This window comes from Rhamphochromis longiceps, linkage group LG20, assembly GCF_057381845.1.
Source record: "Rhamphochromis longiceps isolate RC_006_pf linkage group LG20, R_longiceps_female_GT1.1, whole genome shotgun sequence".
Taxonomy (NCBI): Eukaryota; Metazoa; Chordata; class Actinopteri; order Cichliformes; family Cichlidae; genus Rhamphochromis; species Rhamphochromis longiceps.
Window position 1 is genome coordinate 32,533,264 of NC_140576.1, and position 23,994 is coordinate 32,557,257.

General features: G+C 38.8%; 2 protein-coding genes across 2 annotated transcripts in view; one reads left to right on the top strand and one right to left on the bottom strand.

Annotated features, from left to right (window-relative positions):
- Positions 1-977: 977 nt before the first annotated feature.
- olfml3a (olfactomedin-like 3a) lies at positions 978-9,970 on the top strand. Its single transcript, XM_085393852.1, has 3 exons — positions 978-1,317; positions 5,118-5,430; positions 7,805-9,970. The coding sequence occupies exons 1-3, from the start codon at positions 1,087-1,089 to the stop codon at positions 8,587-8,589; spliced, it is 1,329 nt and encodes a 442-aa protein (XP_085249978.1). The 5' UTR covers positions 978-1,086; the 3' UTR covers positions 8,590-9,970.
- Positions 9,971-11,549: 1,579 nt separating this feature from the next.
- Positions 11,550-23,994, bottom strand: part of syt6a (synaptotagmin VIa) — a 50,830-nt gene continuing 38,385 nt past the window's right edge. Inside the window, exons 6-7 of the mRNA XM_085394344.1 lie at positions 20,817-20,967; positions 11,550-18,041 (exon numbers count right to left, since the gene is read on the bottom strand). Coding sequence (XP_085250470.1) covers positions 17,970-18,041; positions 20,817-20,967 — 223 coding nt within the window. The 3' untranslated portion in view covers positions 11,550-17,969. The remainder of the gene's footprint in view (positions 18,042-20,816; positions 20,968-23,994) is intronic.

Here is a 23,994-nt window from a genome sequence, read left to right on the forward strand (position 1 = left end):
GGAATGCTGTGCATGAGTATCATGTCGTATAAGTGATGATGACTGATGATTACTACCACTAAAGTAATCCATTGCATTACAGTTTTACCAGTGGACAAAAATAATGTGGTAGAGTTTGTTTGCAAAGAAACAAACACTCTGCTTTTACCTTCTTGCACATGTTGGTTGGATATGCAGCTGGAGCAGCTGGATAGTGTAGTGGTAAGACTACACACCTTTGGAGCGGGAGTTGCAAGTTGCAAGTGATTCCCACCCGGTATCCAGTGAGAGTCCTAGCTAGGCCCCTGTGCTAAAACCAAGCCCAGGAATGGCATGGCTACGTCTGCAGCCTGTCCGCAGCTCGGACATAGAGCATTTCACTACATGTACCCTGTATGATTTGTTGGTTATATTTCATTAGTCCTATTTACTTCCTGAGTTTATTTACCTTTTGTTGCCACACAGTTTCCTGATACCGAGTCTCTCCAGGTACAGTCATCTCCAGTAATGTGTGTTAGAGTCACAGCTTGAGCTTAAATCTAGCTTTGTGCCATTTCTGAGCTGTAGCATTGGCATCTTTGTCTCTCTCAACACAGCTCACAGTTGCTTCTTCAAAATGCTAAGAAGATCATCTTAGCAGCAACAGAAAGTTAATATCACCCAACAGGGGATTGGATTGGCTGATTCCATTATTCAGCTGCATGTCAAGTAGTTGCAGGAGACAGAAACCTTAAAGGTGTCAGAAACTGAAAAAGAAGCTAAAAGCTGTTTACTGAGTGCTAAACTTACAAAGTATGATAAAGTTTCTTTGAGTAAAAAAGTAATCGGAGTAGAGCGGCACTTGTATCGAGTTCTGTTTGTTCTGTATTCCTTACATGTCTCCGGGAGTGTGTACAACAAGTACAAAGTGAGTGCAGCACATTCACTTTTTTTGGGATAGAGAGGGGTAAGAGGCACAAGGCTCCTCCCTGAGAGTTTGTGAAAACATTCCAGCAAAGTGAGAGCGGTCAAATAATCGGAAACTCTCCGAGTGGCCTCTTACTCTTTCTATGCCTCTCACCTTTTTGCATGTGCAGCTGAAACTTATTCTTCTACTGCACGCCACATATGAGCGTTGATGGGTTGTTTGACACTAAGGACAACTCTGCAGAGGCAAACATCAACCCAAAGAATCCTCTAAAACTTGGAGAAAGAAAGAAACTCAGCTGTTCCATTGATCGGCTTACAATGAAGCTGCTGTTTGCCCTCCTCATTTCCACTGCCTGGACTTTCACTGGTGCCCAGTATTACTACCAGGGGCTGATGGATTATCTGGAGAACAGATTGTTGGCTATTGAGGTAAGAATCGACTGTCCTTTAAGTGACTTATGCTTTAAATGGCAGCTCAGATCTCTGTGTAGTCATAAAAACATCATAAACAACAGTTGACTGCCTCCTCCTCTTTTTTTGATTTGAATTTAATGCCTTTCCTAATGCAAAGCAATTAATGCGATGTCTGCCCAGCTCATCAGCTCTACAGCAGCCTTCGGGGGGAACATCATTTGATGCATGCAGCCCTCTCCTTCTCTGTCCAACAATATTACATTTTCTTCAGGGTTTAAGATAGTGACACACCAGTAATGAGTACAAGCCCAACCTTTGTGGCTGTGGCATCAAACATCCCAACAGCCTAACCGAGAAATGTGTTCTTCAGAGGTAGAATGAAGCTGCAGTAAACAAAGAGCCTCGAGGAAAGAATCGAATTACCGAGTGTTCAGTATTGTTTTTCTTTAAAGTGGCTCTCATGAGGCTACATGTTATATCAATGTCATGAAAGTTTGTGCAAGTCAAACACTTATGTTGACTTGAGGATTAAATATCTGCTCACCTAAGGGAGTAATTTAAATAATTCCTTTATTCTTTCGGTTTACATTTACAGAGTCAAACTGTGTGGCTCCGTTGCAACGATGTCATCCTTAAAACTGTTATAAGCGTGAAATAAATACATTTAAAATTAAATCCCACTCACTTCCCCCCTGTGGTCTCAATTCCAATATACTGGCTCAACCTTTGCATTGATATGAACACGGCAATTCATCAGCAAGCTTTCATTGAACTTTCCTTTCCATTTGTCCACAGGCTCACAGCAATGTAAAGGAGGAAGGAGGCAGGGGAGCTATCAGTTATTACATCTCAGTCTAAATAATTCACCTGTCACTCTCACTGTGTCAGTCATGTGCTGAGAAATACAGTGCTCCTTTCTATTTAGTTTAGGCGATAATTGATTGATTGAAACAGGGAAATCTTACCCTCCCACAGTGTTTATAGTTGGAAACACGACTGAGTCTTCGGCTGTAAATGCATTATCCTTACCAATGTGAAAAATACTAATATACTAGTTTCTAAAGTTTACTTGCTTACATTCACCAGCCACTTTTTTAGTCCTCCACGGCCGCTATACCCTCTACAAAATGCCTTGTGTAGATTAGTCAGTGAAGCAGACTGATCAGCCATCTATCCTCTTATCTATCCTCATACATCCTCTATACAAGGGCGTAACCATCGCTATCCTTGCATCTGTCCATTACCAGCCATTTCCCACTCAAGTTTCTTTGTTTCTTTTCCTTCTGACCAGATGCAGCTTTCTGCACCATCGTTTCATCGTCCAGCTCATAAACACACCACACTGTGTTTATGAGCTGAAAGAAACAATTTCCTTGTTACTGAAACCAATTCTAAAGATCGATTTCACTAACTCATCTACACTCATTCTCCACTTTATTCTCAAAGTGATTAATAACACATTTCTTCTTAATGTGGCACGAACACAAAGTGCTGGAAACATTCCTCTGAGAATTTAGTCCATATTGACATGCTACTGACATCTGTCCAGCACATCCCTGAGGCGTACTGTTGGATTGAGATCTGGTGACTATGGAGGCCATTTGAGTACAGTGTACTTATTGTCATGTTCAAGAAACCAGTTTGAGATTATTCGAGTTTGAGACATGGTGTGTTATCCTGCTGGAATGAGTCATCAGAGGATGGATACACTGATCATAAAGGCATAGGGTGGTCAGCAACAATACTCAGGTAGGCTGTGGCATTTAAAGAACTTGTATTAAGGGGTGTAAGTGTGCCAAGAAGATATCCTCCAGACCATTATCTATGCTTTCACATTATTCTTGCCACATTTGCAGCAGAACTTGAGACTCATCTGACAAGGCAAAACTTTTCCAAGCTGCCATTCAATTTTTGGTGTCAGTTGCAGCTGACTGTCCTCGTACTTCTTTCTTGCTTGGGGTTTGTTGTAGATGAACATTAGAACCAGGTATATACCTCAACTCATTATTCATCTGTCAGCTTGCTGTCAGTTATAACTGTAGAAATGCACAGATGTTGCGATAAAGGAACCATTCATTTACTGGTATCTTCCATTATTTACAGTCTCAAGTGTGATGAATTCGATAGCTCACTGTAAGCAAGCCTTAGGTTTATGATTGTAACGGTTCATAAGTATTCTGCGTAGCAATTTAATACTATCTGTTTAATTGTGCCTTTTATTGAGGCAGTGTTATTTAGTTCCATTTTAAGCTTAAAATAGTCAACATGCTAACTTTACTTATACCAAAGATGGACATTTAGGTTATAAACCTGAGACTTGCCTGAACTCAGTGGAGTGTTCCCAGTTTTGGTCTCTGACTGGTGAACCACAATGAGAAATGTCATGCTGGTAGGATACATATTGGGCTTTTGTAGACTAATTAGGGGGATTGAAAATTGAAATTACATATACAAAGACTCTATTCAAGTAACTAGCCATTACAAAGCAACGTGGCAAATGGAGAAAAATAGAGCCAGATCTGCAGCAGCTAGAAGATCAAGATAAAGGTGGCACAGAGGACATGAGCCTGCAGGCTGAATGTGGTTTGAATGGTCATTTTATTTGTATTCTTTCACCGATTTAACCCTTTGTGTTCAATATGTAACCAAAATTACAAAACAATACGGCATTTTAAACCCATACACAAAAAAACAAAAACATGGTTACTTGCGTTTCCTTAAAAAGTCCTACCACTTCTTCAATGGGAAAAATAATAAAAACCCTTAAGAGTTTAAGGTGAGTGACTAAATTATTTTAGCGATCTTGCCAGTCAAACCCACATCGGGAGCAAAAATTATAAATGTATTCTTTCCGAAAATGAAATCAATCTTATTTTTCCTGGCATTTATTTCCTGCAAGTTACTCTTCAAAGATCATTTATCTTGTGTAACACTTCCACAACTTCAAATCAAATCGCAAGAAATTTTACTTTCAAAGCCAAAATCTCTTCCTCCTACATCTCTTCTATAGATGCAGTTGTGTGTCCAATTTGCATTCAATCTGCAGCAGGTTGCATCCACATACAATAAAAAAACTCCACCAGAATAAATCACAAAATGACAATGCTATATACTTCAGAAAACAATAGGCCAGAAAAAAATGTTTCACTGATTAAGTTCTAATTGAATTTTATTATTCGATTTAAATTTAATTAACTGCACAGCCCTACAAAACACTAGAAGAAAACTGCATAAAGTGATTTGCAAATGAAACCCACAGATCTCTTCCACCATGCTTTTATTCTGAAGGTATTTTCTTAAACTTCCACTCCATAACAGCACAAAGAGTTTGTTATCAAACCTGTCCAAATGTAGACTGGTTTTCAAAGGGCACCAAGGAAGAATTGGCTCTAACAATACAGTCCTGGGCACAGATACTGTGTTGGTATAAAATAAGTAACAGTAGCACTCAAAATAACTGGGATTAATTTTCTAGATGAAATGAATGTTTGCAAAGATACTATAAAGATGGGCAACATCAAAGCTTCCTGGAATTAAAACCAAAGCATCAAAGAAATTTACTCTGAAACCACACAGAGTGAGATTGGTCATCAAACAGACTCAAAATTTTACATCAGCAGCAGAAAATGGACAGGATACATTGTTTATACTGTTTTCATGGCAGGAATTTTATTTTGTATCAAACTGATGACCTCAGCGTTTGCTACAGTGTAAACACAGTTTTTTTCCTTGTCATCTGGTTTGAATAAAAAAGAGACAAAAACACATATTCCAGTACATTTTTACACTTGTGTTGCTTTCTGCACGTCTGACAGGACCGCATGCAGCTGTGGCATGAGCAATCCCATCAGTACCACACAGAGATGAAGGATTTCAAAAAGCTGACTGCCGAAGCCATGGATGGACTAAAGAATCACCACAGCATGCTCTTCAAAGACTTGGAAGGAGCAGCTGCTCGAGTGGACCGAGTGGAACAAGAGATGGATTACGTGGAAACCCAGATGTCCCCTCGGGCCTGCACGAACAGGGCAGATAAGGTAGTGGAGCAGGAGGCCTGGGAGATGGAGGAAAGCAGAGGTGAGGAAGAGGAAGAAGAAGAGTGGGAGGAGCTGCAGTCTAGAGTCTCTGGTGAGCTGCGGGGTACACATACATCTCAGCAAAAATGTCTTCTTCAGGTCTTTGATCTTTTATTTTAATTCACAGTGAAGGAATGACACAGTCAGATCCTTTGGGATGTATATATTTAGAGCTACACATCTACAGGACCGGGTTCCACACCATTCCTTCTGCAGAGAGAGTCTCGGAAGAGCCATGCCTCTGGAAAATGGGAAACAAACACGGCACTGTTACAAGTCATTTAGCAGAGTGCTTTGAGTCACTGTGCAGTCATGTTTTCCAGTAGAATTCTGGCTTTATGCAACTCATTTATTTCCGCAGAGCTACTCCCCTGTTTGCACTGTTTGAGCGCAGCGTTTGTCATTATAATCATCACGTCCCAAGGCGAACTGCTGCAAACGGTGCTGCAATACAACTGCTGCACTGAGTCATTAACTCAGGTAATACTAGCTTGGTTGAAACATGATGTAAAAAGTTGTGAAATCAGTTTTTAATTCCTACTCCACGTTGGCAGATTTAAGTGAATGTGGCACATTAAGCCGAAGATGTATAATTTTTGAACTTAAATGGTTCCAAAAACTAAAATCCCCCAATGATAGATCATTAAATTGCTTTGGTGCCATTTACTCTCCTTGCAAGGCAAATGAAAAAAGTATTGATTTCTTTATTTTACTGGCTGACTTTACAAGCCAATCAATAACACATTAATTCAAGGATTAGGCTGTAATATCATAAACCCATTGCTTAGGCTCATAATGATGGTCATACACAGTATTCTCAAAATCAAAATAAAGTCTATGATTGAACAACAGCCTTCTATATTAGCTTTTGTGTGCAATCTATTCATGGAGGGAAGGACAGAAAGTGACCTGAGGTCAGTGACATTATTCTCATGTTCGCCGGAATGATCTCTGCACACAGTTCTCCATTGTGAACGTCTGTGAAGTGACCCAGAATGAACTTTACTGCATTGTAGAGACCCAGTTCAGCTTCTGCAAGCACAATGCTGGCATACATGCCATTGGGGCTTCCGTTTTGTGTATATTTTGGCAAAAGAACGATATTAGTCTTCTTTCTCTTCATTCTGCCCTTGTGCTGCACTCATATGAGTCTGAGCCCAATTCCCCGACTGGTTTGAATTTGCCTTTAATTTAGAGAGCCAGATAGAAATGACCACAGGCTGCTGGGTGAAAGGCTGCAAATACACATTTTAGTTGAAGAGTTGCACTTTACTGAAACATGCTAATGAAACTAAATAGGAAAAATATGTTTAAATTATGTTTTTATTAATTCCACTGTTTTTTTTTGTTTTTTTTTACATTTCTATATATTTATACAATTCTATAATGTCTGTTTTGACATGAGGTTTAGAATATAGATGCAACTCTTTCCAGTTTTCCAGTTTGGTCTGTTTTATTTCCCTTTAACCAGGTAATCAGTCACATGGATTACAGTAAGAAAAGCAATTACACTACACAGACAATGGCACATTAATGAGGGTCGATTAAAAAAATAGCTCAAACTTACATCCAGCAGCTCTCTTGTGAAACAAATGGACTAAGCGAACTTGTGATTTTCATGTTACAGTCTCAGTGTTTCTTGGAGCAACTGAATAAAAGCGTTGTTCTGGTGGCAGACAACGCAGACATGCCATGTAAAAGTATAAACAGTCTATGTTGTAGGCTCTGCATAGATTCATGTATAAGGCTAAGTAATCTTATAATCAGTCTATGCTGTTAACAGAGTGACAGTGACAATAATGTTGTTGTCACAGGTGTAATTTATGGAGGTGTTATCACTACATTTTTAGTTTACAGCTTTTGTTATTTTGTTATTGCTTTTGCTATTATTATTATTATTATTTGTTTTTTTAAATGAAACTATCAGAGGGTATTTTTTTCTGTGGTAGTAAAATTGTAGAGGAACAGTATGATGGGCACTGCAGTAAAGGTTATTAAATGTTATATTTTGTATTAGGTACTTTTTATCTGAAATGATATTTCAGATAACCTGAGATAGTTACAGCTTATCATATAAACATTTCAGGTTTCTGGCATTTTCAAACAGGAGGTTTGTTGTTGCTTTTTCCTTCCTTCTAGAGGAAATTTTGGGGGTTTGTTGGGCAGGTCTGGGATATTTACTGGAAATGGAAATGACCTGCAGCACTAACAAAAATAATGTCTGGTATTATTAACTGACTGGCAAATATGATCTGCAACTGGAGCAGCTGACTAGATGGATGTACTGGTCAGTTAAAAATATATGTACATAATTTAAAGTATATGCAGTATATGAATAGTCCATTAATTTAAAATAAGTGAACATAACCAGTGGCTCTTTCCACTTCACCAATATCCTCTTCTGTGTGTTTTTTCTCTCGCTACAGACTGTGTGGAAATAATTTCTGGCATCCGATCAGTGAAAATCATGAAACGAGTGGGCAGTCCCAAGGGCATGTGGACCAGAGACCCGAGATCCTCCAAGGTTTACATTTTTAATGGCACATCAGGAAACACCATCTACCAATTCAAATCTGTACTTGACTTTTCACGCTCCCTGGGAGTCACAGGCAGCAGAAGCATCAGGCTTCCCTCTGAATGGAGCGGCCCTGGTAGCGCTGTTTACAATGGCTATTTGTATTACATAAAGCAGGAGGCTGAAGCAGATATGCAGGTGGTTAAATATGACCTTCTGAGTGGCTCAGTGACAGAAACTGCCATGTTCCCTGTGGAGGGCCGTGCCACTGTGTACAACCTCAATCCAGAGACTGTTGCAGACCTTGCAGCAGATGATGGGGGTCTCTGGCTCTTGTATGCCCCCAGTGACAGTGAACCAACCATCAGCCTTGCAAAGATGGACGCTGCCACTCTTGATATAGAGCAAATCTGGGACACTCGATGCCCGCGGGAAAATGCAGAGGCGGCTTTTGTAGTGTGCGGGACTGTCTATGTCGTTTACAACACCCGTCTGGCCAGTCGCTCGCGGGTTCAGTGTGTCTTTGACGTCAACGACATGGTGCTCAGTGAAGAGGCTCCACTCATCTACTTCCCCAGGAGGTACGGGGCCCACGCTAGTCTGAAATACAACCCTGAGGAGAAGCAGCTTTACGGCTGGGATGACGGCTACCAAATTATTTATAGACTGACCATGAAGAGGAAACTCCTGGCTTGACAGCAGAGAAGTGGTGTCATATTTTCAAAGACATATAAAAAATAGTAACAGGGAATTTCTATAACCTATCCACCTTTTCCCTATTCATGTGATACTTTGTTTCTGCAATAGTTAAACCACATAACATCCCTTTCTTCTCAGAAGGGTTCTTTTTAAATTATAGCCTTTTTACACTTTGACTAGAAAGCTAAGATTTGCATAAATTTTGATTTTTGTCTCATTTCTAAAGTGTGTTTTTAAATAAATATGAATGTTTTCACAGAAAATAAATGATAAGATGACATGCTAATTACTGGCCTTTGGCTGTGGTTTCACATTTTAACTGAAAGGAAGGTTATCTGAACAATTAAAGAGTGCACCTTTGAAGTAAACGGAACAAAAACTTCTGTCCCCACCAAGAGAACCTATTCCTCTTATAAGTGTGGTGTCTGGTCTTACTATCAAGTCAACAACTTAGAATTTCTAACTGTCTTCGAGATGCGTTGGAAATGACTGTGTGAACTTCTGCAAAAACAAAATAAAAGGAGGTCCAGTGTAACCTCTACCAGGCAAAGCTGACACATTTTTAAGGAATCCACACAAATGACATTTTTAATAGTTTTCATCATATTTCTGTGTGCATAAAATCTAAGCTGAGACATGTAATACCTTCAGTGTGTCCTGGGTGTATTCTGGGGGCTCATACCTGGAACAGCTTATTTAGGAGTTGCCCAGGAGGCATCCCACCCAGTCAGATACCAAAACCGCCTCAGCTTCACAGAGATGATTCATATCATGAAGAATATCATCTACCGCTGCCATTTCCAGTTTAATAAAACATACAGATTCAGCAAGCGCAGGCTTCACAATCTTTGTCAGGGTAATGAGAAACTAGTTCATCAGTTGTTTTGCTAATAAACACCTTAATCTTCATCGATATATTTAATCCCCAATTGATGTCATACAGTGCTGAAGACTTTTAATTCAACTTGGATTTCTTTAAATTCTTCTATTGGCATGCCTGTTTTTTTTCTGAGCTCAATGCTTTACTTTTGATTTTTATATTTTAATATTTTAATCAAATTTGCCATTAACACATAGTTTTATGTGCAGTGAGGTAATACTGTTATTTGATTGTAAAGAAATTCCTCTGTCACTGGTCATTGCCAATTCGTGGTAAATATGATGATCACTGTATTAATTTATTACTCGTCCTCACCAGAAAAATGAAGATGTCCAGCAAGATGCAGGAGACTGTCAACATACATAAAAGAATAATAGACCAGTGAGACTCTAATCTTGTCATTTTGCATTAAACAGTAGAACATTGAGGGATTTTTTAAATTTGTTTTTTTGTTGTCTGTGCGCCTTTCTGTCACCAGTTTTTTAATAAAATTAGAAGTTCTTAGGTAGCCCATTCTTCTGTTTGTGATGTTTGCTGGTGGCTGGAAAGCAGCTAATATGTGAATTAATATCTGGTGGTAATTTTGACTTACACCCAAAATAGAAATAAAAAGTTTAAGACAGGCAGTAGTGTTATAATCTGTCTGATGTTCAGAAATACAATCTAATGCTGATGTCGAACTGAACCATTTTATGTGCTTAGTTAAGACGAATTCAAGCGCCAGCTAATCAAACATCGTTTTTCTTTAAACGCCCCAGTGCTGCCAGCAGCCAATCAAAACCCATTATGTAATTATCCAGAGAGTGGGATAATTGCTTATACAGTTTAACATCTCAATAAAGGGGAAGTTGATTATTGCATCTTGCAATCACCCTATTTTACTCAAAAAGGGTTTGCTCATGCTAACTGATAGTGGAAGCTCAGTTAGGTGAGCTGTGAGTGTTTGGTAGTTGTTGCTACGATGATCATGTGAGCAAAGATGCACCCCAGATGTCACGTGCTGAAACAACATGTATGCATGAATCTTCAGTCCTCCAGATCAGTGCGTTTTAAATCAAGCTACCTTTAGTATGTCCCATTTTTTAAGCAGGTCATTCTGGTTATTTGTTTTGGCAGATGTCAAATTACACACGACACATTCCCCAAAGGTCTCCTGGGATCAAACCAAAGATCTTTTGCTTTTGAAGTAAATGTGTAAACCACTGCACCATGCAGCCACTACTGAAACACACTTTAAGTAACAATGATAAACTAATATGCTTATGTTTTTAGACTTCTGGCATCAGCTAAGTAGAACTATCAGTAACAGTTCTCACGAAAATGCTAGAGAACACCTCTGAGGGTGATCTGAAGAAGTGGCCCGTAACAAACTCGCAATAACAAATTCAGTTAGTGTAGCGTGAAGAGGTTATTATTTCTCTGCTCTGTTTCTGCTCTTAGAAAAATGCTATTGTGGATTCTTGAATAATACGTGCTCAACTGTTGCAATGTGGAGTGTTAATAAGCAGAACACTTCCTTTATAACAAAAGAAAAATCAATGAAGTAGCCAAACATGCTAGTGAGCATTATTGGAGGCCTTTTCTTGAGGTCACCTTCCCACTACTTGGTGAAAAGCTGATCATATTGACCCCTTATAACTCAGTTTTTACACTCTCACGAACACGAATCCAGTAGAATCAATAACTGAAGGCTCATTATTCCTGCAATGCAACATGGATAACAGTCTTCCAAATCCACATAAAGGAAATACAATATATACAGAGCTTAGCTAGTATCTTAAATAAAAAATGACACAAAACAAACAAAACTATGAAAATGCCATTCAGTTTATTAGAGCCTGTCAAGTCCTAACTGCTGTGTGCTGTGTGTGTGTGTCCACCCCTCATTTAATTCGACCATTAGAGTCAGTCGGAATCCCATTTCCTCCGTGCTCAGTCCTGCTTGTTAAGCCGCTGGCTGTGTTGTCATTATATGGTGTGTTTGCCAGAAAATTCTCAGCACAGAGCCTATTTTGCAGAAGTCTTTTAATCAAAGAAAAGAAAATCATGTCACAGAACTGATAACACATCACGCCCCATGGGAGAAAAAAACAACAAGCAATTTTCTGATGTGGATTTTCAGACTTGTTAAGACACAAAGAAGGCGGTGGAAATACTCTATGCCATTTCAGTTTTTTACACAATGGTTCACTCAGCGTTTGAATCTCCATAATGATCTAAATTCTAAAAGGAACCCATAATAGACATTTGTCTGAACTAACATTTTCTCAAACATTTCTATTATTACATATACAAAATGCCCGATAAAAAATTGGAAATTCAGTGCTATCATAACAGTTGGAAGGGATATGAGATCATATCAAGAAACATTACAATATTAGGCAAAGAAGGAAGGTCTTTAAACAGTCCATAAACTGAGGCAATTGATTTAACAGATTTTATCTACTATGAAAACACACCACATTGTTAGACCATCATAAAGTACGTTTTATAAAAGAACAGAAACTACATTATAATATTTCAACACATGTTTCAGATTTTACATTTAAATAAGATATTAGAAATCGATGAATATTGGTGTTAGTCTACAGAGGAATTTCACCATTGAAAACTGCGTGGATGAGAGCAAATTTCAAACATCTGTGAAAGGGGTGTTGATGCTATGATGGATTACACCAAGCACAAACAATAATGCACTGACTCACTCTCATGGTAACAAGTGCCAATTAGAGAAATGCCACTGCTCTATAGATACTGACCTGTCCACCCATCAGCTGCCCCCGCTTTGTCATCCCAGCCTCTTACGGAAATACAGCAGTATTAAACTGCTCTCTCTGGGTAAACTTCCCATGAAGGAAATTACTAAAACAGGCCCTACTCGGTCTGCTGAATCCATCTGCTCATGTCTTGATATCTGGACCCAACTTTTCAATGACATTTTCACAGACTCTGTGATAAACAGCATGTTCATTGTACAGCAGCCTGCAGTTTAAGTATTCCTTTGCCAGAGATGTCTAGACGGTTGAGTGCCATTGCCAAGAACATTGTTAAATATTAGATTAAATTTGCTGTAGGCTGATGTTATAACACAAAATTACTATTTAATAAATGGTCCTCATGTCAGAAAATTTTTTTATCTGTACAAGCCCTACCAAATATAATCTTTAAATGTTGTCTGTCAGCCTCGCTGCTTAACATTTACTCTGCATATTATCATGTCTGGGCTAAATGTCCTGATTTTAACTCCAGAAAATTATGAAATAAATGTTTATTCTGGTTACAAAGCTAAAACAAAAAATCCCTAATTATACAATATTAGCATAGCTTTAGTTAAATTTTGTTTTGTTTACAAAGAGTTGTGTATGAGCATGCAGCAGGTAGGCAGAAAACCACAGAATATCTTTATTAACAAGGGTAACTTGTAGTAATAAAAAATAAGAATATAGTTGCCAGAAAAAAACAGTAAAATAGGTGACTATTTTTCACTGGACTTTTTGCTGGATAGCTAGCGCTCATAACCAGAGATAAAATAACATGAAAGTCAGGTTAGTATGATAAAGGAGTTTCTGTGTGATTGAGGTCCACGTTAAAAAGCAGATGCACAAGTGGTAGACTAAAAATACATCCTCAATGAGAGCAGTCGGGAGGTTCACCACAAAGTAACCTTGAAGGAGAGATTGGCCTATTAAAAAAAAAAAAGTACATTGTGGGGGGGGGTCCAAATTCATAGGCTGCATCCTCCTGACGGTCTACGTGGACCGGGTCCTCCTTAGGCCGGGTAGACCGGAAGTGAGCGGCTGTGAAATTGAACAGTCCAGCCTTCAGTTTTGCGTCACCAGCTGTCTCGGTGGAGTTTAATAAACTTGGCCATCTGCTCCTTTCTATCTAAAATATAACAGGACACTGACGTAAATTCTCGATCATTCACACGTCTGTTTAATCAGTTTTCCGTTTGACGTTTATTCAGCTGTGTGAAAACTATAACTTTAATCTCAGCCAAACTGATTTACTCACGAACAAATAAAACAGTAAAAAAAGCCAAACAATAACATTTTAAAGTTATCTAAGCGACACATATATAATGTTTAACCTGAGTAGCGAAAGACCGCGGGGGGTTTGAAAATGATGTGCAGGGAGTTTGCTGTTATCTAGCTAGCTAGCTATCGAGCTGGTGGGTAACAGACGCCTCCGAAAATGTCGGCGCACTTTTGCAGATGTGTGATATCTTGATAAACCAAGCAGAGTTTACACGCCCACATTCTCGCCTGAAAATATCTTAAAAGTTTCTTAAAAGAAAGATTAATAAGAGTAATATTAAAACTTAGTAGCGACCGCCATTGTTGAAAACTGGAATTGGCTGGGCCACACTATGAATTCTGGGACATGGTGGGCCAGGAAGGACACGCCCGACCCATCCTTCTCTGCTGTAAAAGGCTGATGGAGTTTTGTCGTCACCACACCTGGTGGGCAGGTGGTGTGGACATCTAAGTCTGCCCATATGGAAAAGAAATAGTAAAAACTTATATGTGATTACTCATGAAAGTGGCCACTTTCTCATTACTTTCATACATTGTTTTCGTAAGTATCCAAAACATACAAGTTTCATTATATAATTTTTCAAGGGATCTTATATCTGTTTTCACTCTTATATGCTTTACATACAAGTTTCACACAAGACAGATACAAACTTTATAAGATTTATATATATCTTTTCCATATGGGTGTTTATGCGGTAACTCAAGAATCACATGACCTAGGAGCTTCAAATTGATATCATACGTGCATGTACAAAACATCTTGTATAAAGTTGAATTTCGGGGACCTTGACCTTGGAATCTCAGTGGCCTCGGCGTAAAGGTCCATGACGAAATATTTTCAGTTAAAAAACTGCTTTTCATCTTAATAAGTGTCAAACTTGATCATAAGAGAGCAATCAAGGCCATGCCGGCAACCAGCTAGGAACTATGAAATGGCTTGTATTCATTTTATGTGATACTGCAATTTGTGCTTCATTTTGCTATCTGCCCTGAATAAAAAATACATAAATAAATAAATAAAAACCTGCCTGCTGCAGCATACTATTAATCTTAGGTGTTTTTACAAATGCACTGAAAGTTCTGGGTGCCGACTTTTTCTAACTATTATATGATGGAGAATCTGTAAAAGCTCAAATATTTGTTGCATTAGATGATCTTTAACCTGTCAGCTCCTCAGTACAAAGTCTGTATGATAATTGATTGTGCTAATTTGGGAGTGATGCAGCTAACAGTCCAGAAGTTTCACGGCTTCTGAATGGTTGTAATGTCTCCTGCATGATCTGTCTAGTCTTTGTTAAAACCAAAAGGTATCATTTCTGGGAGTGACAGAACTTCAGATTATGTCATATTGTGTGATCCATATGAGAAAGGACAGCTTAGGTAATTTCCTGATTTGGTCTCCTGACATTGTTTAAGTACTTGTGAGAAAACTAAAAAAGTCACAGAAATCAGTTAACGTTTGGGGGATTAAACAATAGACTGTAAATAAAAGATGAACATAGCCTCCTTGTTTGAAAAGTGAAGCCAATATGGAAAGTGCCTTAAGCAAGTTTTCTTCCAATAAATAGTAGAGGCTGACTCATCAGGTTGCAAGTCTACAGGAAGAAAAACCCTTCTGCTCAATGAGTCTCAGTAAACCTCTTGTCAAATTTGCCACTAGCATTTAAAACAATAAAGTAGAATGTGCTTTATGTTGGCCTAGGCTATGATTGATGAGCAGTATTTGGGTCATTACTCCAAAGTAATACATCACACATTTCTCATTACTTTCCTCATAAGTAATGTAGTACATTACATAATTACTCATTCGGGAAATTAACTGGTTACACTTGCTAAATTAATTTTGTGTTTTCCTTTAATAATCAGCTAACTATATAAACCCAAAGCTATAATGCACAAACTGACACAAATCCCTGTCTCACTGAGGACAAACATATCAGATCTGCCTTTTAGTGTCACCTACAAACACAGAACCTACAATGTGCTTTCTTTGCTAGCTTTTGCATTAGCATGCTATCTGTGCAGATGCCTGCAAAGAGCCAATGCTGTGTGAGCAGTACAATGTGGCTGTTTCTATTGTAGATGTAGTTTGCACTTTGCCATTGCGCTCTTGTTCTTTCGTGCAATAAAAATAAAAGGAATATCCAAAGTTCCACTCCTTAAATGGTGTAGACCATTCTGAGATCATCATTCCAAATCATCTGATTGTTGTGTAAATATACATTTAAAAGGCCATGTTTGATTTGTTTTTGTTTTTTTAATTCTAAAGAAAAAGTGACGCTTTGGAATGTAAGTAATGACAAAATTGTAACTGTAATGTAAGTACTGAATGTAGTACACGGATATGTTAAATTACTGTGATATTGAAAAATGCTATACTAATATATAATAATATTATATAATGTGTTACTTTGGAACATGGTACACCCAACACTACCGATGAGTCCCTATGAGAGTGGAGTGTTCCTCGGTTTCTCAGCATCATCCACCCCTCTCTCAACACATAGGGCTCCAAAACACCAACATGGTAATGGTAAAAATGGGCAGCTTAAAGCTTCACAACAGGACTTTATTAACCAAAGGGTCATATCACGTTGGCTGCAGACATCTTTTATATACAGTCTATGAGCTTAACATAATTGGATATAAAAAAAACCCGAGTTCATAACTTGTTCAAGTAAGTGCTTAATTAAACTTACACAAATTTAGTATCCATTGTATGTAAGGGTTATGAGGGAGCTTGACTGAAATTGCATCATCGTCACTTGTGCAGCATTGCAGCTGCTAGTCTGTAAAGTCAGTACGATAAAGCAATGCAACGATCCGTTCAAAACTGTAACTTGGTATGATGTCTGGAGTAAAAGGCAGTTGTATCAAACATATCAAAGGTGTATATTCCATAGATACGCAGACTGCATCCATCATCTTTTATCCAACTAAAACTTGAGTTACTGTAAAGAGAGCCAATAATTACCAGGGACCAATCAAATTAATAATACTGATACAGATCAAACATTTTCTCACATCAAATATCCTCCAAATGCCACATATTACAGATCCAGCCTAATTTATCCCTGTAAGTGAATCCAGCAGTATAATTAGACAGCATAAACATCAAGAAAGTTGTTTTTTTCATTTAATATTTTAAATCCTTACCACCAACAAGGCTACATAAATTAAAGTCATTTTTTAAATCTAGCCTTATCATTATATTTCTCTTCTGTTTTTTTCTGTTTAGATAAAACATACATATGGTAACCAGCAGATGCCTGTACATAAAGCTATACACATCCACCAAAATCAGATGAAAAAAATAACATAAAAAAACACAATATGTGACAAAAGTGTTTCTGAAAGGTGTTTTTCTCTGAAAGAAAACATGAGCGTTGGTGGGAGTTTTCACCTGGATAAGAGGGTGAGATTGCAACATCAAACAGAGAAAGAGGTAAGGGTGTGTAAAGTGTGCTCGCATTTTCACTGTTTACAGAAACCTTTGCAGCTCCCTCTGTGAAAACGTTTGTGTGTCAAAATAATATTTTGTCTTTTAAAATCTGGCTGTGCCTTTGTGTGGTAATTTAACCTCCTACCTCTTACGCTGAAAATGGACAAAGACCCGAAAAAAATCTGCAATGCAGCCAATTTGCTCTGCTGTGAAGCCCAATAATCTTGCAGCTTTTCTTCTTTGTCATGTGAAATGTCTGCTTTTGAAAACACACCAAAGCTGCAGTTTGTCAGGCTGACAATATATTAGTTTCAGTCTGATTCAGCCTCTCTTCAGTAAGATGGAGATCTGATAATTGCTTCTGTTAGTGATGAAACTGGAAGTACAGCAAACTCAGCTGGAGCATCACAAACAATAACGAATGGTGGAGTGGTTTTATATCTAATATTTCCAAAATGCTACACTCAGCATCATTTATTCTTATACAGCTGTAGAGTTTTGAAAAAGCTTCAGATCTCTTAAGGTCTTCTCCTTTTCTGCTGAGGCCATGTCCTCAGCTTCCCTCTGTGAAACCTCCACTGCTTTCAAGGAGTGATATCCCACTGAGCTTTTTTTTTCATCAAACGTCTCTGCAGTGCAATGTTGAATCTTCAGTGTTTAAAAAGTCTCCTGTGAGGACACCAGAATCAGCTCGTCTCAGCTCAGACGGCTCAGTATCTGCAGACTGCATGTCCGCCAAATGACTTCGGGCCATCAAAACACCCACGTTTGAAATTGAGGACCCTAAATTTTTACCCGAAAACAGAGTTGGTTTTACACAACTAACTGATGGACGGTAGTCCGAGATCAGTTCTTGGGAGTGCTCTGGGACTAGACTCGAGGAAGGGAGAAACAGAGGGAGAAAGTGGGAGAGGGACACACGCTGGGGTTGTATTTCTCCTCAATCAGACAGACAGGAAGTGGTTTAGCAGGAGGACGGAAACCCCCTTCTGGGCTGCTGGGTCACAGGTGGCTCTGCTCAGGGACTGGCTGGGGGCCTGGGTGAAGGGCAGGAGCCCTGGCTGTCAAAGCTGGCTGTCCTCGCCTTCCACTACAGGGCACACAGACACAAGGCAGTGATTTATGGCACATATGTCGCTTTGCTCACTTTCAATATCGGCCAAACAAAGGTGTCAAATCAGTGTGTCAGAACATTCAGTAAGTGACAAAAAAGTAGCATGAAACCTCAGCACTAAACATACAAAATCTCATCATTGTTTCTTCTTCTGTGCCTTAAAATGTTGAATTCAAAACAAAGAAAGCTCCCTAATCACCTACACCTTATTCCGCAGAACTTTCTTTTATTTTCATTTTCTTGGAGCTATTTTCCAGAAAACTTTCTTTAATGATGCAAAATGTAATAGAGTCACATCTAGCTGTAAAAAGCCTTATGATTTGGCTGCAATTATAATAGAAATAAAGAAAGCCACAGTTGTTATCTTTAGTGCTGGCTTGTGTATAATGAAATTTGCTTTAAATATCCATCAAGTTTTGGAACGGCAATTTCTATAACGCAGAATTAAAGACTGAATTTGTTGCCATGGGTTCAGCAATGCTCTCACTACTTCCTAAAGTTACCATGGTTTTTAAATTTGCTTCATGTGTATTCTGATTGATAATTGCTTTGTAGCTGCATTTGCATTGAAAGTGGACGTGGTATGTGTTTCCTTGGTTCTTTTTCTTATATTCTCATCAGCCAATTGATTAGGTACACCTTTCTAGTACTGGGTTGGATATCCTTTTGCCTTCCATCACCTACAAATAGGTCATGGAAACCTTCAGAGATTTTGATCCATGTTAAAATGATAGCACGACACAGTTGCTTAATACACTTTGTTGGTGTCACATTCTTCATGGGAATCTCCCATGACTGTGGAGGCCATTTGACTCATCATTACGCTCAAGAAACCAAATTGAGATGATTTAAGCATGGTGCGTTATCCTACGTAAGTAACCATCAGAAGATGGGTAAACTGTGGTCATAGGGGCATAGACATGGTCAGCAGCAATACTTAAGTTAGCTGTCAGGTTTAAAAAAATATAATCTGTTACTTGGAGCCCCAAAATGTGCCAAGAACATCTCCCCACTCTATTACACCACCAGCAGTAGCCTGAACTGTTGATACAATGCAGGTTGCTGTTTACATCAAATTCTGATCCTACCATCTGAATTTTGCAACAGAAATCGAGACTCATGAGAGCAAGCAACATTTTCCCGAATTTTCTTATCCAATTTTGGTGAGCCTGCATAAACTGCAGCCTCACTTTCCTATTCTTAGCTGCCAGGAGTGGATGAAATACAGAGTTTGCTCTAGATTAAGAACCAGCACAAGCCTGGTGGGAAAGCTTTAGTAGAAATGTTATTTGAGTTACTGTTGCCTTCCTCTCAGCTTAAAGCAGTTTGGCCAGGCAGCTCTGACCTCTGGCATAAACAAGGCATTTCTGCCCAGAGAATTACCGCTCACTGGATGTTTTCTCTTTTTCTGAGCATTCTCTATAAACTCTACAGATGGTTGTGAGGGAAAAATGCCAGTAGATCAGCAGTTTGTGAAATGCTCAGACCAACCAGTCTGGCACCATCATACCATTTTCAATGTCACTTAAATCACCCTTTATCCCCATTTTGATGCTCACTTTTAGCTTCAGCAGGTCCTCTTGACCATGTCTATATGTCTAAATAAGTTGTTCTGATGTGATTGAGCGATTAGGTATTTGTGCTAATGAGCTGTTGAGCAGGTGTACCCAATGAAGTGGCTGGTAAGTGTATATACAAAGGGGAAAGGCAAAGGTTAACTTTTGAATAAAGCCTTTATGTAAGTAAGCTGTTCTAAAAGCTCAGTTTCATTTTTTTCTACACTTGGCTCCGTATGATGTCAGGAGGAAGGGATTTCTGTAATGTACTAATGTGAGCCAGTTTGATCATAGGAGACCAACCCAAGTACAATTTCAAAATTCTATTATTGAGGATCAGCCAATCGGAAGAAGCTTGGCTTAAAGAGAAGCTCATTAGAGACAGTGGAACAACTGACAGGCTTCACCAAAGTCCGGTATAAGAAACATAGGGATTACTTTCAGTCTGAGAATGAAAATATGGAGCTACAGTTTTAGGATAATAGGCCCCATTTGAAAAAAACAGGAAACTTTAAAAAAGTAACAATAATATAGAATATTTTAAAGAAACCAAGCAAATATTTTCTATGTCATTATAATCTTTGGTACACATGTAGCATAATTCTAAGTTTTGACTTCCTACTTGTAAGGTACACATAAAAAGTAAAACTGTGCTGCTTTTTAGTCGCTTCTTAACTTCTATTTGTCAACGTCTTTCTTGCTGATTGTGCTAAGCCAATTTATCTATTATTATTTGTTGTTTGTGCGATGCTAATGCATGTGCCGACAGCTATCATTGCACTAATCGATTGGTCAAGAAGAGTTCCAGGTCCAGGAAGTCCAGGTTTTACAACAATCATGTTTTTTGATGTTTATGGATTTTGCTTTGGTTTTTAGAGATATCAATATTCTCATAAAGAGTACACTTAATTACCTCAATAAGCAGTTTTCCAGTGGCTGCTCCAAAGTGTATTGATGAATGAGCCAAATTAGACAAACAACTAACTTTAAAGTTAATTTGCAAAGCGCTCCGTGGACCTGTGACTCAAACCTCAAGCAGCATCTTTCTTCAAGTCTCTCCTTCAGAGCCCTTCACAGTTTGAATCCTCTTCCCTATAGCAATGTTCCTTAAGTAGGCTGAGAATTACCAGCTAAGCACCCTGATTCCTCATCCAAAATCATAAACACGTACAGAATAATCCATCCTCAAACTTACCTCCTTCTCAGATTTCTTGGGCTCCAGCAGGGGGTGCCAGTGTGCAATGGGCTTCCGCGGATAGGCCAGCATTTCGTTCCAGTGGTCCCTGCCAAGTCCCTCAGCACTGCATCCGACCCTCATCACACCAATGATCTCATTATGACCTACCCTGTAGGGACACACGCATACTGGTATGAATACGTCTGATTTAACTTGAGGTGACATCTCATACATCACATTGTTTATAACTGTAAGACGCCCATTTTGTAATCAGAGGAGACACAAATCTGAGTGTGGTTGTCCCGCCGATTGACGCGGTGGATCTGCAGCTGATCCGCTCTGTGGCAGAAGAACTGACTCGCTTCAGAGCTGATCTCTGCTCTCCTAACAATGTGAAGTGTAAATGGAGGAAACACATAATCCCCGAGATTATTAACAGCACTGGATTTTCTCCTTGCATAATAGCAGACTGTAAAGAAAGCACTTGGGGTCGCACCTCTAATCCTGGTACTGCTCTGCTAATAAGAAAGATAAAATATGATCTATATACATATATATATTTGGGGGGTTTTCCCCATAAAAAATGTCTCCTACTTCAAATGAAATGATTATGTGATTATTCCAGTCAAAAAGAAAGTTTGTGTTTTAAATAGACTTTATACACCAGGACTATAACGTGTATACAACACTAAAAGCATCTTCAGCTCTACTGGACCAGTAGGTGTAGGATTATAAATCAGTTTATAAGAGAAACACGTCAGGTGGAGACTAATTTGGAGGCTGGGCAAAGTTGTCCTGTATAGTGGATATACTGGACAAAGGATGTTGAAGGAGGAGCTGCCGGGCAGAAGACTCATGAATGTAGTGAGGCAGGATATGCAGAACGTCCATGTGACAGAAGATCATGTGATATGGTGAGATGGAGACAGATGGTCTGCTGTGGCGATTCTTAAAAGGAGAGCAGAACAAAGAAGAAGATAGGAGACATCTCATATGAGGCCTCCTTCCTCCTGTCTGTACATAGATGTGAGTATTAAGATCTGTTGGTGAGGAAATGCTCTCCATTTCTAGATGATTGAAGCCTGCAGCTGTGCAATGGTCATTGGTTGTGGCAGCTTCGGATGACCTCATTAACCCAGCTCATGTCAGGCATATTCAGTAGCAGACATTATGGGAATGATGTTGGCAAAAGAGGTGTCTGGATGTGTTATGAATCCATAAAGACCTACATTACTATGTCAGTCATACCTGTTTTTGTAGTTAGTTTTGTCTCCTCAGTCAGTCACATCTCCGTGTTTGTTTGTCTTTCTGTCTTCTGTAGGTTTGTGCCTGTGTTTCTGTATTATTTATTTCCTGCTCCTGTTCTGTATTTTGTCCTACTTGCCTTATCTCGTTATCCCAGATTTGTTCCCACTGTGTCTCCCACCTGTTTCCTCTCCCCTCATTACCTGGTGTGTATTTGTTGTCTGAGTCTCCCGTCGTTCTTTGTCGCATTCTCCCTGAGGTTACGTGCCCTGTGTGGTCTGTATTGTTTCCATAATGCCAGTTCCATATGTTCTTGGTTCCTGCCTAGTCTAAATTTTTCTTATTTTGTATTTTGCACGAGTTACAGCAATAAAGCTGTTTTTTGAGTCAAGGTTTGTTATCTGCCTCCTGCATTTGGATCCACAGTCTGCCTGTCACACAGCAACATATGACACAGACATGTATGCCAGCATCAACCATGACTGTAGTCAGCTTTAGTGAACGAAATGGCTCTTAGAGCCGAAGTGAACGAGGCGAGCCGGCTCCTTATCGCGAGCTGTGGGTTGTTTTTTTTTCTTTCTCACACCCTCTCTCTCACACTTTTTTTCGCTTCACTCCGCACGCGAGCCTTGTGCTTTGCGCTGGGAAGAGGGGGGAGGGGCAGTAGTTACACTCGCAGTAGCACAGGAACAGAGCGCGAGGGAGAGAGAGAGAAAGAGAGCCAGGGACATCAACGTCACATTAGAAAGGTATAGTAATCATCCACAACTATTTTCAGTTGCGGATGATAAAGGATTCCGAAAGTTTATTCATGCAGGTCCATATGACAGAGAATGTGCATGTTCTTTTTGTTTTCATATTTTAATTTATATTTAATTGTGTTGTGGTTTGTAGTGTTTTGTGTTGTTAAACTTTAAATTTAAAAGGAAAAAGCTGAAAATTTAAATAGTTAAAAGTTGAACTGTGAATAGTTAGTTTTTGTATTATATGATTTATTTAAAAATTTTATGTGGAGTGAATAAATAAAAGTATATTTACGGTGGCCCCTAGAGACAAAGGACGTACAAACTCCAAAACACGTACAAACCCCAAAGCACGTAAAAACTCAGAAGTACGTAAAAACTCAGAAGTATATATAAACATATATAAATAAAACAACTTTTTTATTACATTAGTAATTCCTTTTGTGTATAATTTTATATTATTGTTAATAATAAATTAATTAAAGCAACAAAACAACCTGAAGAGCCGGTTCGGAGCTGAAAGAGCCGGCTCTTTTTAGTGAGCCAAGCCGAAAGAGCCGGTTCTCTAAAAAGAGCCGGAAATCCCATCACTAGTCCGCTTCAGTCAGTTGTGGCACTAATGACAATGTTGTGCTTTTGTGGTCTGAGGCTGCCTAGAAATATGCAAACTGAACCAATTCTGAGGTGTACAAGTAATATATAAATTAGTATTTTTTTTTTTTTAACAAAACTAAATAACATATAAACTGTAGTTTATATGTGCCAGCAAATAGATACTCTGCAGGATGTGAACTTTTCTAAAGTATTACTTTTACTGAGTGCGTGTGAAGAAGTCAGGAAAGGGTTTTTATTACGTATATTAAATTTCACACAAGTGAAAATAGGGCATGAAGTGACACAGTGTATGTGTGTCACAACCGGCTAAGAAATTACTTAAATTGTTGGATATGGTTTGACGATCTATGGATGCATCCCCACTGAAACCCAGCTGACAGAACAGCTGCTAAAATAACACTGAAATAAAAGACAATACAGGACTTTATACCCTTTATCCTTCTTGCATTTACCTAGCAAGAGACTTGGAAAATTTACTTTGTGAAATCAGTTATTTGGCCTTTATTTGTTAAATAGAAATCTGGTTACATGTGCATTTATTTCATTTTTTTTTATTTTCAAGAAATTTTAGACTGCCTCCCAGCATTGCAAAC

Excerpts from the sequence above, each read along its gene's own strand:
- olfml3a (XM_085393852.1), top strand. The coding sequence starts at position 1,087 with ATGAGCGTTGATGGGTTGTTTGACACTAAGGACAACTCTGCAGAGGCA. Across the intron at positions 1,318-5,117 it reads ACAGATTGTTGGCTATTGAG|GACCGCATGCAGCTGTGGCA; the intron begins GTAAGAATCGAC and ends CACGTCTGACAG. Across the intron at positions 5,431-7,804 it reads GCTGCAGTCTAGAGTCTCTG|ACTGTGTGGAAATAATTTCT; the intron begins GTGAGCTGCGGG and ends CTCTCGCTACAG.